At 39.7% G+C, this 19,316-nt stretch overlaps 2 protein-coding genes across 2 annotated transcripts in view; one reads left to right on the top strand and one right to left on the bottom strand.

Annotated features, from left to right (window-relative positions):
• LOC123522575 (sodium-driven chloride bicarbonate exchanger-like) overlaps positions 1–19,316 on the top strand; it is a 174,323-nt gene that overhangs the window by 97,503 nt on the left and 57,504 nt on the right. The window lies entirely within an intron of this gene.
• LOC123522664 (endogenous retrovirus group K member 7 Env polyprotein) lies at positions 7,466–10,976 on the bottom strand. The gene is made up of 2 exons (XM_045298855.1): positions 10,850–10,976; positions 7,466–9,558 (listed from the first exon to the last, which is right to left on the bottom strand). The coding sequence occupies exon 2, from the start codon at positions 9,069–9,071 to the stop codon at positions 8,106–8,108; it is 966 nt and encodes a 321-aa protein (XP_045154790.1). The 5' UTR covers positions 9,072–9,558; positions 10,850–10,976; the 3' UTR covers positions 7,466–8,105.

Genomic DNA, 19,316 nt, shown 5'->3' with positions numbered 1-19,316 from the left:
ATACGTCCAGCTGAATTGGGAGAGTTGAGGGCAGGCTCAATGGCAAAGATGGAAAAGGTAACCCCTGAAGTAGAGCCTGCAGACTGACAGATGAGGAAGGGCCATTGCAGGTGGAGGAAACAACAGGAATAAATGTAGGGTGAGAAACAGTAGATCCTACAGTCTCGTAGAGTAATTCAGACTATGCCGGGAAAGGTTTGTGGGATCCAGATAAAGTCTTACATGCTAGATTATGATTCCTGAATTGTGAATATTTCTACCTATTCCTGTGGAAAATTAAAGCAACAAGCAAAAGAGCAATGCTCATATCTTGAAGTCATTTTGAAAGCTCTAACCCTCTTGAGATTTTGAAAATGAAAATTAAATTCCTGAGTAGATTTAGTAGTTAGCAGACAAGGTAGGGGGTAGAAACAAAATGAAGGATTTTAATAAAATTCTCTAGTAAAGTTGTGTGTAAGAACATTTTTCAGCCTATCCACAGCCACTTGAAGTCCTAGATTTCAGATCCTAAGAGACCTCCTGCCTGTCCCTTGATGTAAATGCGCTTTTATTTGCCGGTAATCTGCTTTTGCTTTGGCTTTGCTTTTGACATTTCAGAGACAGAGGACAATCTAGTGGGATCATTCTAATACAGCGGATACTCCTGTCCCTATGGTGAAAATCTGGATAAAAGGACTTGGCCTTAGAGAAAATAGGACATAGAAATGGCTATTTCTAAGCATAGAAGTCACGTGGTTAATTTAGCTTGGTTTTAGAAATTATAAAGTAAACTGTCGTTGCTAATATTTTTAGCATCACCTTTAAATCTTCTACCCTGTGCACTAGAAGAGAACCAGTTCAGTATTGCTTGGGATTAGTGAACAAGTTGGGTAACATCCAAGAGTAGATTTCCTCTCGATATGACAGCTGGGATGTGACTTTTGGCATCAGACCCAGGAAGATGTCATGTGTGCATAGGAATGAGAGGGAGACCGACAGAGAGAGAGAGCGAGAGAGAGACCTAGTACTCTCAAATAGTACATCATCCCTATCAAGTATGTCAGAAGTAGAGCTCATGGAACTCCACAGGGGAATGTGAAATTGAACAAGACACAGGTATACTTCTGACTCTAATTTTAGAGCAGTAGAAGACCCATGTGATTGACAGTCTGCTTTTTCCTGTAAAAGTCTGCAATTATTTGAAAGCCTATTTTCTAGAAATTTTCATGAGTGTATTATAAATCATCTTGCCCAGACATGGCCTGGCAAAGTACCATACCTGTCGATATGTTGCAGAGATTCCATATATTGGCAGCACTTGTTTTAGAATCGAGGCCCTTTTCTGTGAGAAACCTTGGAGGACACTGGCTCTGGGGTTGCTTCAAAACTTTCATTTTCCTCACTGGAGGCTTATTCCACTTGTATTTCCCCTATGCTTTTTATTCTTTTTTAAAATTGGGAGTTAATACACATATTGTTCCATAGTTTAATCACATCAAGCAGAATTGTACAATTGCTACCTTAATCACTTTCCAAGCATTCCTTTTCTTCCCGGACTCCTTGACATCACCTCCCTTTTACCTCCTTACCCCTCTCTGTAACCCCCCCAAGTCCCCCAAACCCTATTCTATTTGCTGTCCCTACAAGTTCACCAATCCTGGGTTTCATGTACTGAAAGCATGTAACATAAATTCAAGAGGGTGACCCCTAAAGACATAACATATCCGAGATAAATCCCAATATGAACAGACAAAAAACAAAAAAATTCAGAACCTGTTGAAAACCAGATCAAGTCTAAGGTGCGGCGCAGGGTGGATCCACAGACAACGCTTTAACCATTCGCATCAGGTTTATCCGGTTGATCTCTATAGGGTTCTTTACTCCAGTAAATTCCCTCTGATCATAGACTAGGGACGCAAAAGCTTTGCTGTGTTGTGGAATGCATTCGAAAGTGGATCAATGCAGGCATAGTTAGGTTAAAATTGAACCCCTTACCATTTGATCTCCCTTTTGGCTATTGTAAACTTGCTCTTGTTTTTAATATTTCCTGCTTTCTTTTTGATTGAGGTTTGTCTCTATTTACTTTGTTATGGTTGTTAGTTGTTGTTTGGTAGGTGTTTCTGTGTATGAGTCCATGATGGGTGAATCGTTAGACAGTACCACGATTAATGGTTTCTTGGGGGCATGGCAAGGGAGGTTGGGCACAGTGATGAGATAATAACAATGAGTACAAGACAGAAGAAAATGTTCTAGAATTGATTGTGAACTCTTCTTAGTATGATTTTTTTTCCCACTCTATCGGGGACTTTCTGTTGTAACTCCTTTCTGGGCAGTCAGAAGTGATCGACGGGCACTGTGTGGGTTTTCTGGCCTCAGGGGCATGGCAGTTGGGGCTGACATGGTCCATTAGTCCTTTGGAGTAATTGCTTCCTTATCTCTTTGATTTTCTTTACTCTTCTTTCCTTTACACAAGACTAGACCAGTAGTTGTACCATACGAGATGATACATATCATGCATAGAAGTTACTCATGAGCATTTAATATCCCTACTCACCAATGTAGGAAGAAGGACAGCATATTTGTGGAATCCTTTATTCTGAGAGACCTTGGTGTTTGCTGGAAGTATGGTCCTGAGCCCCAGCAGCTTATTCTTTTAAAGTGTTTGGTTATGTCCATAATCTTGCCCTCTGTAGGTTCTGCTATATTCATGGTTTTATTTGCAACTAGGTAAATACATATGTAGATAAATAATCTATCAAATATATATATGTTTGATAGATTATTTATACATACATACATACATATAAAATCACCATTCTCTTTCCCACACCTATTCAGCTTGTGTATCTATGCATCCACTCATACATTATTATTGCAGGATTACATATATAATGCTATTCACATTTGTTGCCTTTGACCCTTGTACTTCTCTCAGTATCTTTGCTTTCATAAGTTTTTATTAACTTTGCTAGTATTGTATATTGCCTTCCCTTTCAACTGAGCTAATATATAGTTACACTCTCGTTGCAATTTGACCTTTCCCACCCCTCCTGCCCTTGATAACCACAAGAGAATGTTTCTTTTATTGTAAATTGTTTTTCTTGACTCAATAATAATGGTCTCAAACAATATTTGTTCTTTTGTGATTGATTTATTTCCCTTAACATAATGTCCTCCAGGTTCATCCATATTGTGAGGTGCTCTGCATATTAATCACTATTCTTTAATGTTGCAAAGTATTGTATAGTGTGTATGTACCATAGTGCATTTATCCATTTTTATGTTGATGAGCATTTAGGTTATTTCCCATTTTATGCTATTGTGGAAAATGCATTGATGGATATGAATAGGCATATGTCTATTAGTGTCATGGTCCATTTCCTTATGTCCCTAGGATATTTAATTAATGATTGGATAGCTGGATCATATGATATTTTTATTTCCAACTTTTTATGGAAGTGCCGTGTAATCTTCTAGCCCCACCAGCTGCATTTGAGGGCTCCAGTTTCTCCCACTCCATCCAGGACCATCTAATGTCACTGAGCACCACCTAGTTGTGGTCTCAGGGTTATGGCGATTGATGTTTATGTGGTCCATTAGATCGTTGGACTAATTGTTTTGATAGGTATTTGATTTTTATCCCTCTTGTTTCCTCCAGACAGTAAGAGACTGATAGTTGCGTCATAATGGCCTCTCACCAATTCTTAAAAACCCAGTCATCACTGACCAAACTAGGATGTGCATTGTGGGGATCATTGTGCCCATTTATCCTGGTGCCACTCAAGACTGTGGTCCTGAGCCCCCAGGCTTAGTGACTCATCCCCTCAAGGTGTTTGATGATGGCTAAGATGTTTTCAAAAATTTGCCATCTATATGGATATAATTGAAGCAAAGAGAAAGTGCCATATACAAATATTCTCTATTATGTGTGTGGGGTGGGGGGTGGGGGTCTGGTAGGGTTCTGCTCACACAGCCATCTCAGTGCACCAGTGTTTGGCAAAAACCAGCATGCCTCTCATGCCCGACACACCTTACTCATCTGACCTCACTCTGTGTGACTTCTTTTTGTTTCCGTGAATGGAGAGAGAAGTGAAAGGGCAGGGATTTGATGATGTAGAAGAGGTGCAGAAAAAAGGAGGGAGGTGTCAGCCATCCAAACAGATTAATTTGGAAAATGTTTCCAAGAATGGAATCACAGATTTGACAAAAGTATTAAGTGTAATGGAGGATGCTTTGAAGGTGATAAGGTTATTTTGTTTTTTAAAAATGTAAATAGATAGCTTTGGGGGAAATTTTTCATGCTTTTAGTACACCCTAATATAGATACTTTCCCTTCTATCCCAGTTCAGCCTGCGTGTCCACCCATGTACGTACTTGTAGATCGCCAGTATTGCATGACTGCGTATACGACACGGTTTCCTTCTTTTGCTTTTCATCTTGCCTTCCTCTCTGTGTTTCTTCCAGTGCCATGATATTTTGTTAATTTCCCTCTTAGTGTTTACTGTCTTTCCCAAGTTCTTGAAACTTGCTTGACTTCTTTTCCATTTAGAAGCTCTCTAACTATACTATTTCCTCTTTTTACTTTGAAACTGTCTCACTAGACATTTTTATCGGGTTCGCTATTTTGAGTCTGCAGGTTTGTTTTACGTTGGAGACATCTACATTTGGGTTGACTTTGGGCTGGCTTTGTCATGTTTATTAATCTCAACTTGTCTTCTGCTGTTGTTGGTTCTCTGTCCAAAGAACTCCTGTGATTATTTCTTGAAAGTGGCCAACCTCTTGGATGCCGAGTGCCTCTGGGAAAGTTTCTTATCCCCTTTAAGATTCACAACATTTGCCTTTCTGAGGACTTTTAAGGAAATCTATGTAAAACCCTAACAATGTTTCTAGTAAATTGATAGCCTTTTGGCTATTTTTAATTATTCTTTTTACTATGAGAAATGCAAAACAGCTAAGGGGTAGAAATATCAAAAGGTAGATTTAAAATAAAATAGAATACTTACCTTCTAGGATCCCACCCTCTACTTTTAAAGTAGAGATAATGTTAGAATTTAGTGAGATGGATTTGAAAAACACCTACAATTGATATGGCTATTATTAATATTAGTAATATGTATGTCAACTTTTTTCTTTTATACTTTTTTTAAAAATTGGGAATGAATACATATATTGTTCCATAATTCAATCATATCAAGCAGCATTGTACAATTGCTACCTCAATCAGTTTATCAGTTTCCAAACATTCTTTTCCTTCCTGGATTCCTTGACATCATCTGCTTTTACTGCCCCCCCACCCCTACTGTACTCCCCAGAAGCCCTTATTGTACTTGCTGTCCCCATAGAAGATGTGTCAATCCTGGGTTTCAAATACTGAAAAACCAGATAGCACAAATTCAAGAGGGTGACCTCCAATGACATAGTACATCTAAGATAAACCCCAATATGAACAAGCTTTTGATGAAGGAATTATTGAATTTTAAAGGTTATTTCACTTTTTTTCTTACAAATGACATAAATCTATAAATTGCAGAGAGATGGGCTCTTTTCATAAAACCCTCAAGCTAATTACAAAATTTGCCATATCATGAAAGTCTAAGGAAGGTACCCTCATGTTTGAAAGCCTGCTCACTTCACTGACCCCTGGCGTTCTATTATCTGCTTTTACATGCTGATCCTTTCGGTTAAATGTCAGGAACTATGACACAGACCTGTAAGCAGTTTGGAATTTCTGTGAGGCCGAACATACTTTTTTTTAATTATAAAATTGAAGTCATTCTAAAACCCAGCTCTGTGACAAAGCCAAGACCTGAGCACATGTAAAATGAAGCTCGGGTGAAGGGGCTTGGAAGCAACACTAAATATATGTCTAGAAGACATAATTTCATATCCAAATATTGGCTTTCTGCCATAGAATTTGTCTTATTTTGCTACAGTTTCTTGTTAGCACAGTGAAAGCTAATTGGATTTGGCTTCATGCCAATCACATGCATGACTATGTCATAAGCATGTAATATTTCTGGAGAATTTGTAGTCATGTGTCTTTCTTTTTTTCTTCATATTCTTCCTTTCAAAATTACTAGATTTAGGGGGAATACATATGAAATAAACTTTAGTGTATTATTTTACAAAGGAAATAAAGACATTCTCATGTATACTTTGATATATGAGGGGGCTTCAAAAAGTTAGTGGGAAAATACCATTATTATTTAGTGTCATTTTCCCCACAAATATTTGAAGGCTCCTCTTTTTTTATTTTAATCTTTTTACTGGGAGCTCATACAACTCTTATCATAATCCATCCAACCATCCATTCTGTCAAGCACATTTGTACATCTGTTACCATCATCATTCTCAAAACATTTGCTTCTACTTGAGCCCTTGGTATCAGCTTCTCATTTTCCCCCACCCTCATGAACCCTTGATAACTTTTAAGTTTTTATTAGTTTGTCATGTCTTACACTGTCCAACGTCTCCCTTCACCCACTTTTCTGTTGTCCATCCCCCAGGGAGGGGGTTATATGTAGATCCTTGGTTCCCTCTTTCCACGCTCCCCCTCCCTCCACCCTCCCTGCACCCTCCACTCTCACCACTGGTCCTGAAGGGATTATCTATCCTGGATTCCCTGAGTTTCCAGTTCCTATCTGTATCAGTGTACATCCTCTGGTCTAGCCAGATTTTTAAGGTGGAATTGGGATCATGATAGTGGGTGGGGGAGGAAGGAAGCATTTAAGAACTAGAGGAAAGTTGTGTTTCACCACTGCTACACTGCACCCTGACTGGCTCGTCTCCCCCCCCACCCCTGTCCCTTCTTTAAGGGGATGTCCAGTTGTCTACAGATGGGTCTTGGGTCACCAATCTGTTCTTCCCCTCATTCACAATGATTTGATTTTTTGTTCTTTGATGCCTGATACCTGATCCCTTCAACATCTTGTGATCATATAGGCTGGTGTGCTTCCTCCATGTGGGCTTTGTTGCTTCTGAGCTAGAGGGCCGTTTGTTTACCTTCAAGCCTTTAAGACCCCTGACAGTATATCTTTTGATAGCTGGGCACCATCAGCTTTCTTCACCACATTTGCTTATGTACCCGCTTTGTCTTCAGCGATCGTATTGGGAAGGTGAGCACACAATGATATGATTTTTTTGTTCTTTGATGCCTGATAACTGATTGAAGGCTCCTTTTATAATCACATTTCAACTATTAAAAGATCTTTTATTCTTTGGAGTTACATCAGTTTATAATTAGCTAAATTTGCTTTTAAATGTTGCATATTAAAAATTACAAATGCAAATATTACACACTCAATGGTAAGGAATTTAGTAGCTAGGAGAAAGCAATCCAGCATTGTTAAGCATAGGCAAAACTTAAGCACAGTCATTGTCGGAGCCTGCCGACGAGTCGAATGGTCCTGAAAGAGGAGTGAGGATTAAGAAAATAAAGAGAGACAGAAAGTATTGGGAGGGCAACAGTGAATACTGAAGCCCCGAGTTTATTCTACATCTTCCTTCTATACATGCAGAAACAACCCGGGGTTATATTTTTCTCATTGTTAATCAAGCACATTGGCTACATATCAACAACTCTATGTTTTTCCAAAGCAAGCATCCTTGATAAAATTAACCATCCTGATTTCCCAGAACTCGCATATGTCCTTGTTCTTTTTCTTAGTCTCAATGTCAAGGCGCAGAAGCAAACAGCAGATACTGATACTTGGGTCATGAGACTTCTCAGCCGTTTCAAGGCTGAGTCTTAATGGCCTTCAACATCTCCCCCTTTTTTAGTTACTGAAGACAAGTCTTTACTCAAAACGCCATCAGATGACTGTGCCTGTCTTAGGTTGTCGAGTCCCGAAATCACTCTGACCCGTCATCAGCCACAGTCCTCCAGGTGACGATGACCTGTCTTAGGTTGAGAGACTTGGACTCAATCTTACCCATCTCTGACTAACCAGCCTCTGCCTTATGCCCCCGTTTGGGGAGGGGGCGAAGTACACAGGCATACTTCATGTAACTTTGTACTTAAGGCCAATAATTCAACCATAACCTTAATGATTAATAGAATAACACTATCAATGGTTAAAGATAATAAAGCATTTGCTTGTTCCAAAGGGTTAATAGAAGACAGTCTCTTACCAATTCCCTGAAAAAATTTCATTACCAATAAGTTTGGGTAATTGTCTAATGAAAGTTTCACCAATTTGATATTCTAATAACTGACTTTCTAAAGATACATTTTTATGTCCAATTAATAAATTTCTAATATTTTTCCAATCCTTACTAACGTTATACGGAACAGGAGTAATACAAAAATAAGAGGTGTTCCAGTCACATCGAAGCATAACTCGAGTAGCTAACACAGATACCTGATCTCCCATCCACAACACTGTTTGTTGTAAGTTGGCGATGTCTTCAGCTATTTGAGCATCAATGTCATGTTGTTGTTGCCACAACAGATGAGAATCTTTATGCCACCCTCGAACAAAGTCTGCTGTTTGTATTTCTTGCTGCAAAGCAACTCCCGCCACTGCTGCAGTAGATGCTACAGCTACAAGTCCAATCACTGTGGCTATTATCAGTCCAATCATTCTTTTCACTCGATGGGTCAATTCAGTCAAGGCATTGTAGATCTGCATTACTCCCACAGATTCACTCCAGGGTTGAGTTAAATTAACAGGCAACCAAATCTTAGGACGTACTTTAACAAGATACAAACTGTCTCTGGTTTGGCTAGAAGTTTTCCACCAGGTAAAATTTACACAATGTTGTAAAGTACAATTTGAAGAACAAGTCAAAACCCCTGTACTAGAATTCCAAGTAATATCTCCTGATAAAATAACATAAGGAATTTTCACACAAGCTTGAATATACCGAGTAGCATTAATATGAAGATTTATACTAATAGGTGCAACAGTATTAGAAATATTGATAGACATATTGCCAATCCAGGTTTTAATTGGCTCCCCAGATGTTAATAATTTCCATAAATGGCCTTGAGAGTTTGTATCTCCCAACAAATGCGGCATAGGAGGGGTTAATCCTCCATCATGCCAAATAACAGTTTCATTGCCATTTCCTTTCAAAGAACCATTAGCCATCTTAAAGGTATTTTTGAAAATTTATTAATAAAGTCTCCATGAGGGCTCCAATCCACTATTTTCAAGTCTGTATGTTTTAATAATATCTTAGGCTATTCTCCTTGACAATGAGTCCATACCAATTATTGCATTCCAGGATCTACATTAGGGAGTGGGCAAATAGATAACAGGGTAGAAGTGGTCTCAGAGATATTATTGACTTTCCCTCTAAAGCCTCTTGCAGAAATAAGAACTGTAGTTGCTACAAAAGAAGAACGATTATACCTCACTCCCCAAACCTCATGTGTATAAGATAAACAATGAGAATCATATCTTGGGAAAATAGGGAATCCCCTCACCGCCAAGCTATAAGTATTAATGTGCTTGTCTTCTTCTTCAGCAAAAGGAAAAGGGAAAATTTGAAAACTTGCAGAAACTTCTGAGTGCGGGACTTCTTAGCCATCTCTCAGTTTCCGAAGTCGGGTTGGCAACCACTCAGCTCTGGAATCTGTGGAGATAAGAGCAAACCCTCGACCCCATTGTAAAATCTCTCCTTCTATGGTTCTATAACCTATTGGTTCTGGAGGGGTGCACTTTCTTTTAGGCTTAGGAAAATGAGATAGAGCTGCAGAGTCCTCCAGCGCCTGTCACTGATTTTCACAGACATAGTGCTTTCCACCAATCACAGCACCAGCCATAGCCCCTGCAAACCACCCAGCTTGTTATGCAGTTCTGCCGATCCCTGCACAAGCTCTGATATGAGAAAAGCTAATATTCCTGGATTGGGAGGCAGCTCCTCCCCACGTTTTGGCCTTGAGAAAGTGAAAGTAGCTCCGGGTAATGGAGCAACTGTTAGCAGAATGACATTTAAGCATTTGTTTTAACAATCCTATACGCTCTGGAACATCATTTCCTTCTATCACGACATCATCTGATTCTTTCCTTGTTAATGCTGGACCTAATTCCTCCTCAGCTACTTCTGCATACTCCTCTTCCTCCCTTTGGATTCCATTCTCTTTCCTATCTTTATCACTTTCTACACCTTTCTCCGAGTCTGTCTCTAATAACTGTAAAGCCTGAGTAAGAGCACTACACAAAGACCATAGCTTTAAATTCATAGTCTGTCGCCGTTGATGAGCAGTGCGTAATGTTTTTCCTACTTGTTGCCATGCTGCTGAATTCAATTGAACCTTTTCTTGACTGTAAAACCAATCACAATGTTGTTGTACATGCGCAAATAATTCTCCCGATAATTTATCTTTAACTTCCACCCCTGTAGAATGGAGAAGTTCTTTTATCAACTTTTGATATTCACGTTCCCTGGATGGGGAATTTCCCATTTTTCTTTTCTTTCTTTTTTTTTTTTTCTTCTTTCTTTTCCGCCACCGAAAGTCCCTCTAGTAATTGCAGAGGCACTCGCTTCCGGTTTTCCTTGCTTAACACAGGTTAATTTATTAACTCCAAAAATCCCTCTTGCCTAGGATCCAAGCTATCCCTAATTAAATTCCATAGGCTAAACGTATCTATAGGGACCTTGCTAGGTCCATTACTTGCATAGTGATCTTTTAGTCGTTCCCCTACTTTCAACCAAGTTTCAATATTTACAGTCCCATCTTCAGGGACCCAAGGACATACTTTAACTACAAAATCTAAAAACTTCTCTAATCTTTGATAGCTTACTTTTGTTCCTCTGGCTTTTGACATATCTTGAAGCATATATACAAAAATCTGTTTGCTATTTCCTTGCCCCATTTTACTCCCGATTGTTACTCACTGCACACCAATCACTTCATGTACACCTTGTAATCCACGGTGTCCTTCACTTGGTCCCCCGTTTTCAGGTCCCTGTTCGAGGAGCCAATCTGTTGGAGCCTGCCGACGAGTGAACGGTCCTGAAAGGGAGAGTAAGGATTAAGGAAAAAAAGAGAGACAGAAAGTATTGGGAGGGCAACAGCGAATACTGAAGCCCCGAGTTTATTCTACATCTTCCTTTTATACATGCAGAAACAACCCGGGGTTATATTTTTCTCATTGTTAAGCAAGCACATTGGCTACACATCAACAACTCTGTTTTTCCAAAGCAAGCCTCCTTGAGAAAATTAACCATCCTGATTTCCCAGAACTCGCATACGTCCTTGTTCTTTTTCTTAGTCTCAATGTCAAGGCGCAGAAGCAAACAGCAGATACTGACACCTGGGTCGTGAGACTTCTCAGCCGTTTCAAGGCTGAGTCTTAATGGCCTTCAAGAACCCAACTGTTGCCATAAGGGATTTTGTTTAATCAGGGTTCAGTTCTCCACTCATTTCTCTTTTCAGTCTTGTAATGTTTGATGTGTGTTGCCATCAGGACCTTCTGAAAGCTGATTATGAGCCTAAAATAAGTAAAGTTTTTCTTCAATGGTACGTCAATTTAGTTTCTGATTTAGTATGTTAGTAGGTATTCCAACCTTTGATTTCTTTCACTAACTGCTAAAGGCAAGGGGGTGGGGTGGGGAGTGGGGGGTAAGATCTTAAATAGAGAAGAAACAAAAGCCGTGTTGTATGTGTCTGATTTGGTTTCGTTTTTTTGAGGACTTGCATTATCTCATCTTAAAATAAGGTTCATAGATTAGGTAACTTGTGAGGGTTCTTTCAACAACCATAAGCTAAGTCTATGATAGCGATATTTCTTATCTATCCAATTTCACCTTCTTTCCTCCCTCATACTCAGAAATATCTATGGGAGTAGCTACATGTTGGTTTTTAAAAATTCCTTCTTTCTTGTATAATATTGGCCCTGTCCCCTGAGACATCTTTTATTTTTCTCACAACTCCAATATCTTTATTCCTTACACAAAACAATACCTTTTTATTTTCTGTTGTCTAACACCTTCCTGTAAGACTTTTCATAATATTACAAATATACCTTACCATTCTATTTAATTTTGACACAGAGCTTTTCATTTAATCCAAGTGAATTAGTTAATTTATTGTGCCAACCTGGTTGATAAACACATGTGGAGTTAATTGAAGGACAGAGTTATCCCTCGGTGAGCCTCGCCTTTCTAGTTCTCAGGTCTCTTGCTTTGTGATGGTCAGACTAGGGTGCAACTGCCTTAGCAGTTCCCTGCTTCAGCTTGCAAGGCCAACTTCCTGCAAGACATCCCCAAGGGGAAGCCACATGGACCTACCGTGATGCAACCCTGGATGCTGGAGTAGCCATGTGGAGACCCCTGCCAGCGCTGAGATGCTTACACATCACTGACTCAGCTTTTCTCTTGCAGTTGGCATCATTGTATCTGCTTTGTGAGATAGAGGAGGACTTTCTGGATTGGTGTTGGACATATGGGTTAATGGGCTAATGTTGAACTTGTGGGCTTGGGCAGCACTGGGTTAGGGTGTTTTATTGATGCTCACTTAACCTTAATATAAAACTCTGTCTTATGCATGAGTTTCTGTGGATTTGTTTCTCTAAAGTACCCAGACTAACACATCCAAGCATCATTAAAAAAAAACCCAAACTGTCCCATTGTGTCCATTGTTTTGATGCACTAGACATGAAAGATAGTGATGTTTTTTTAGCTTCTATATGCTTCTTTAAACATTCCCAGCATTTAACCTCTGCAGTTATGTTCATTATATAACTACTTGTATTCATGAGAAATTAGGTAAAAATCTAAATGATTGAGTAGAGGAAGAGAGCTAGGACATCACCTTGTTGAGATAGTATATAGTATTAGAAAGTATGCTTTTGAGAAGTATGAAACAACATGTTTATTTTCTTACGGTTTGGATACATTATGATGCAATTCTATCTATCTATCATCTATCTATCTATCTATCTATCTATCTATCTATCTATCTATCTATCTACCTATCTATCATCTATCTATCTATCTATCTATCTATCTATCTATCTATCTATCATCTATCTATCTATCATCACCTCCAAAAGTATTATCTGCCTAATACAATGAAAGATCATTTCTTGCTTGCAGGTCAGAGGTGAGACTGAGCCCATCGGCTGCACACAGTCAGTTGCACCTCTACCCCATTGGCCCACACTCATCTCTGTAAGAGCGTGGGAAATGTAGAATACAATTTCTATGTCCACAAAGAGAAACCGAACAGAATATGGTGAGCACTTGTAAGAACCAGGATTAAAAACTAGAAGAATAAATACAAGTAACTGTACACTCTGAGTATGACTGGCGAGAGAGAGAAAAGACATGGAATGCCGGTGGCCATTAATGGAAAGAGCTTTGGTTCAAGCTTTCTAGCCACTCTGTGAGACAGGTGTGGAGTCTACTTTCTTAAAGATTTAAATTAAAACCTCAAACCAGACCCAGTGACAATCTGACTCGTATGCTCCCGTATGACTGGGGAATGGAGGCCTCTTCAGTAGGAGCAAAGGAGACCGTTGAGGTTGCAAAGGAGAAGCCAGCAAAGGAACAGATGGTTCTGGGACAACTCAGGGAGTTGGGACATAAATCTGATGTTGTAACTCTGTATTTTGTTTAGTTAACTTACAACGGTTATCTTATAGGGAAGCACATTTAATCTTAGGTCTTCTGGAAGCTTTAAAATATCAATGACAAAGATGCATCCCATGGGTTCTGCTTAATTCAGGAGCCTTTTAATTTTAATGTTTCATACAGAATTCTCAATTTAGAATTTTCAGAAGAGTAAACAAATTCACCACGTATTTTTCAGACTGTCCTTGGTAAAGGCATGCCAATACAATAGGTAGGAGGATGTGGCCAAGTCCTAGTGTTTGTCTGCAATGCATGTTGGGCAGAAGTCCCACATGGAGATTATATTGTGTTCCTCGCTATGGCATTTTCTATTTTCAAAGAAGCTTTAAGTTTAACATTTAAGACTCTTGGGGAGCAGATGGCGTTTGGACAGTATATTGCTTAAACCAGTGTGCCTGAGACTAGTGGAGGCATTGTCTTGTGGCTGGCAGGCAGGCTAATGCTCTGGCTTATCATGCTCTGGAAAGTTGTAACTACTATTTGTGAATAGCAATGGCTCTCACTGCTTGTAGCTAGTAGAACCATGCCTTTGTTTTCATGTTGCTTATGGAGCCCAAGAACCCTAATGGTTCTACCGGGAAAGTATGGGCTTGCTCTCCACAAGGTTGGGAGTTTAAAGCCAACAGCTGCACTGCAAGAGAAAGATGGGGCTATCTTATTCCTTCCTGTAAAACTGTAAACCCTGAAAACCCTACAAAGCATCTCTGTGAGTTGGAATAGACCCAATGGTGGTAGGTTTTTGGAACCAGAGAGTGTACAAACTCAGGGTCTTCCTGTACACTGTTTTGTAAAAATCCAGTATTTCCTCTCCTGCTAGTAGAGGCTAATTCTTGAACGACCAGAAGAAAACCCTGCAACAGAGGGTGACAAACATAATTCAGCTCTTTCAAGAAAGCCTTGAGAAGCTCTTCACATAGAGATAAAACTTGAAATTCTAGAGATTATTTATCTGATAGTGACTCCTGAGAAGTTCACGTAGATGAGCCCAAACAGCCCTGCTTGGTACTAAACTCAGATCGTCAAGCCCCCAGGGGTCATTGTGGGAAACGCATCTCCGGAGCTCTCAATTGCTGACTATAAAATATGTCACAGAGCAAACTGGAGTCTGTGTTAAAATTAAAATTTTTTTTTGATGAAATGCAACAATGTGAATTGGGAGGTAGTTGGTGAGGATTCTATGCAGTGCAATGGTGAGAAGGATGTCTCACAAAATTGAAGTACAGAAAATTCAGGAACTTTCAAGGGAAAATTCTGCTTGGTTGACCTTTACCAAACCATGTTTTAGCTGTCACTGGAGATCCCCGAAGCACCGTTTTATCACGATGTTCGAGTTGCATTGTTAATCTGCGGATCTGCTGAGGCCGTCCTGGGCAGGCACTCGTCCTTGGAGCACACTTTCAGAGGAAGCAGGAGGAGAAAGAGACAACCCTGGGCTTCGTGAAGCATTCTGGCGAACTGATTTGAGAGTAAACTTAAAAAAAACCCAATGAAGATGGAGTCTGCCTTACTTTGGCAGAACTCATTATGCCAAGAATCGAGATTCTTAGGACTCCTTCAAGGCAAAAAGGAGCCCTGATGGCACAGTAGTCATGCATTGAGCTGCTAACTGCAAGGTCAGCAGTTAGAACTCACCAGCTGCTCCACAGGAGAAAGACTTGGCTTTCTACTCCTGTAGAGAGTTGCAAACTCAGCAACCTTCAGGGGCAGTTCTACTCTGTCCTGTAGTGTTGCTATGGGTCAGAATTGTCCTGAGGGCAATGAGTTTGGTCTTTTGAATTTTCATAGCATATAAGGCAGGAATTAATTTTGCAGCCTTTGGAATAACTTTTGCAAATTGAAACTATTGTCAATTTCTCAAAGCATTTCTATCTGCATACGTGACGCCCACTAGCAGAAACTATTTTTTATTGGCAACAGAGCATACAATACTCATGTTGTGATTATGTAAATCCTGAGCCAGATATAGCTCCAGCATTGGAAACTCTTATTCTCAAATCTTTCAACTTTGAACCTGACTCTGGACTGTTGAGGTTCAACAGATGAGCTTTCTTGGTTTAATGGTGTGTTCCTTTAACAAGTCTTTAAAGTTTGAATTGGGTAGGGATGTTTTCCATATGTATATGAGATGAGAAACTCTAGACATTTTTACATAATGATTTTGTTCGTGCTTTCTTAACATTAATCCTACAGCAGAGGATCTTACCCTCTAATTCTTATTCCCAGTTCTATTTTCTCTTGTATGTGTAAAGATGAAATAACACATTGACTCTGCATAAGTAAGTGAACCTAATTTTGTCAGTATGCCACATTTCCAATTAGGTACTTTTATGCTTCTTCAGTAAAAATTCCAGGATGGGAAATAGTAAATTACTGAATTAGAGAAAAAAGTTTATGTTATTTATTAATATAGTGTATAAGATAGATAATTCATATTACCTATTGGTGCTATATGTTTTATCACAGAGCAGATACCATATTTTAAATATTTGACTTAAAAGTAATATACTGGTAAAAGATATAGATTCATTTATTTTATGGAAATATGTTCAGTTAGGCAAAAGATAGGCTTGATATGTTTAGCTTCCAGTTCAGCTGGTTTTATTGAAGGCTTAGGGTATGTTAGACCCTCATGCTTGCACCTAATTGTCCTATTTAATATGACTTTATTCAATTAGTAAACAATTGTGTGTTTTTTTTCATTATGCTTTAACTTAATTAAAGAATTGGAACTGCTCTAGAGTAAATAATATATATTTATGCTGAGTCTATTATAGAGTCTAGATGTTAAGTCAATTTTCTTAATTTCATAATTAAAAATGAAAGATAAAGAGGGCATGAGCAAAATACTGTGAAAATAAATCACTATAAGTTTTATTTAATGAAAATATGAACGTATTAAAAAGAAGAGTGTAAATATTTCAAAAATACATATTGTAACATCAGTGAAATGATAAAATCAACCTTAGTTGTCTGCCAGTGTTTTAACATGAATGAGTACTGACATAATGAGAATTGACAACAGTCAGAGGCTTGGAAGAAGTAAACACGTTTTAATACTATCCCTCAAGTCGTGTTTACAAATCACATGTGTCTACTCCTATTTAATCACTGTTAGAAAATCTTTTATTTAATTTTACCAAGATACTTATCCATAGTTTAAAAGGTACCCAGGGAACTCTGTTTAAAGATAATTTAGGCCTGAGTCTCATGAGTAGAAATACATTCCTTAGGTTCTAAGACATTCTTAAAAGCATCTCATACTTAGGCCCTGTTATTCTCTGTCACTCCTGGCTTATAAACATAGCATGAGTGGAATTGACCTCATCCCCCTTCACAAGGAGGGAGAGGAGGGTCAAGGTCACCAGCCGCAGCCAGCCAAGGCTGATTCCTATGAGGTTGATGTCAGACACGTGTGTGTGTATATAAAGTCTAGCATCAATCATGCCTCCAGCACAACTCTCTATTTCTCTTCTCAGTTCAATCATGTATTGCAATGGCCCCACAGAGTTCATAGACAATGCTTATGATTATGGGGTTTGTTAGGGAAGTAAGAGGCTAAAATTCAGGATCAGAAATCACTCAGGATACACTCCATGGGTCAGAAGAGCCTCTGCTCAGGAGTGCTCACCGCTCCACCTCTCTGTCTCTTGACCTCTCAGCACGTGTGGACTCTTAGCACTTGCCCTTTCCAGGCAAGGGTTACAAAGCTCTTTTAGCTTTGCCAGCAAGTGCCCAGACATCCCACTTTGCCAGCAAGCCTCCTGCCCAAAGGCATGCATCTTGCTGGTTTCATGAATTCCATGAGCCAAAATGCCCATTGCTCTGTCTTGTGCTGGTCTCTTGGTTCAGCTTTCTCTGATGCCGCTGTTTTTCTGCCAGTGCTGCTTGCCATCTCTAGTGTTGTAGCTCTGTCGCCTGGATCCAGGAGGTTTCTAGAGCAGGATCCTCCTTCCAAAGGGTGTACCTGCTCCTGTTTCTTCTCGGTAGTCAGGTGTCCCCTCTTTGGCTCACTTCCCTCTCTTTTTATCTCTTGAAGATAAAGGTGTGACTCAAGAAAGAGTTTTAATTCAGCAAGGCAGTGAAGGGTGATGACTGGGGTGAGTCTGATGGCTCAAGATACACTTTACCCTAATCCTGCCTTGTTACCATAATAGATAGCTCGCTCCAAAATGGAACTGTCACCGCAGTCATAGTTTGACAGTAGTAGTTTCCTGGGAGCCCTATTGACATAGTGGCTATGCATTGGGCTGCTAGCTGAAAGGTCCCCAGTTTGAAACCACCAGGTGCTCTGTGGGAGAAAGATGAGGCTTTCTACTCCTGTAAAGACTTACAGTCTCGGAAACCACAGGGTTTCTGTGAGTTGGAATGTACTCAGCGACAGTGAGTTTGATCTGATTTTGGTTACTCTCGATTTGCTAGTATAGTTTCACAGTGACTGTTTCTTGGGAGCTCTCGTGGCAAGTGGTTAAGCGTTGGGCTGAATCCTGCATGGGCAGATCCTAGGGAGAAAGCTCCCAGGGGTATAAACTGGGCCTTCAACTCCAGGAAACCATTATAGTCCCGGTAAACCCACAGAGGTCCCCGTGAGTCAGCTCTGACTTGACAGCAACTTTGGTTTGGGTTTATTTTAAGTCAAAGTCATATGTGTAAATCTATTATTTTGATTGTTATCTCTCCACAAAAGTTGATGTAATGGAATTTCAGTCATTGAAATAAATGTGACACAGATACATGTCCCCATCACATGGTCAGATGGTTGGTTCAAAGATGTGCTGAAAGAGTTTAACGAAGGAACTATTTTCAAATGTGTGGGCAGGAGAAAGGGAAATCAACTGGGAGTCATGAAAGCCTAGACGTATATCTCCTTCCTGCCCCCAAGGGATCCAACTCTAAACACTGTCATTGAGTCAATACCCGCTCACAATGACCCTTTGAGTTCCCCAAACTGTACCTCTTTACGGGAGTAGAAAGTCTTGTCTTTCTTCTGTGGAGTTGCTTGTGGTTTCTAACTGCTGACCGTGCAGTTAGCAGCCCAACGCCTAACTACTGTACAACGAGGGCTCCCAGGAGACTATTACTGCCCCTATGATTTGTGGAGCAGTTAGTACAACTTGGTAAGAGCTATGATTGTATAAGAGAGGCACCTTTCAATCCCTGTGGTCTTTGACAGAAGAATGCCGTCATGGCCCAGCTATGGATTCAAAGGGTCCATTTCTCTTCTCTCTCCAACCTTCCCATTGTCTCTTATCAACTAAAGTCAGTGAGAAGCGAGAGGACAAGGGAACCTAGTGCCACAGTCCACAAAGACAGAGCATGGTGAAGAGTGGACGGTAGATTCTGAGGGGTTGGGGCAGTATAAACAGTGATCATATTAATCCTACTACCTGAAAAAAAGAAAGCAGACAAGGTGGTTCCTTTATATAAACTGATAAGATAAGCAATTCTGGAGGAAAACATTTGAACTGAAAATGGACTTTTCCTTTATGACTCTACCCCAGAATATGATGGATTAGAAAGAAATATTATGTAGTGAACATGAAAACATCGAAGTTTCTTGCCTACGCGATTACTGTCAGAATTTGTAAAACTAGAAAACATATATTTCATCAAAGACTCTAGATAAGAGCTGCAGTTAGCTAGCACAATACTTCTTAGAAGGCTGTGTATAGATAGCATGAGTGCTTCACACTCTTCCATGTGTCTTTGGGCGCTGGGTCACTGATCACAAAATGCTGTCTTTTAATGAGTTTATC

Source organism: Echinops telfairi, unplaced genomic scaffold (assembly GCF_000313985.2).
Source record: "Echinops telfairi isolate 266 unplaced genomic scaffold, ASM31398v2 ScPeMD7_4;HRSCAF=17, whole genome shotgun sequence".
NCBI lineage: Eukaryota > Metazoa > Chordata > Mammalia > Afrosoricida > Tenrecidae > Echinops > Echinops telfairi.
Note: the sequence above shows the minus strand (reverse complement) of the source record. Positions and strands in the feature narration are given on the sequence as shown.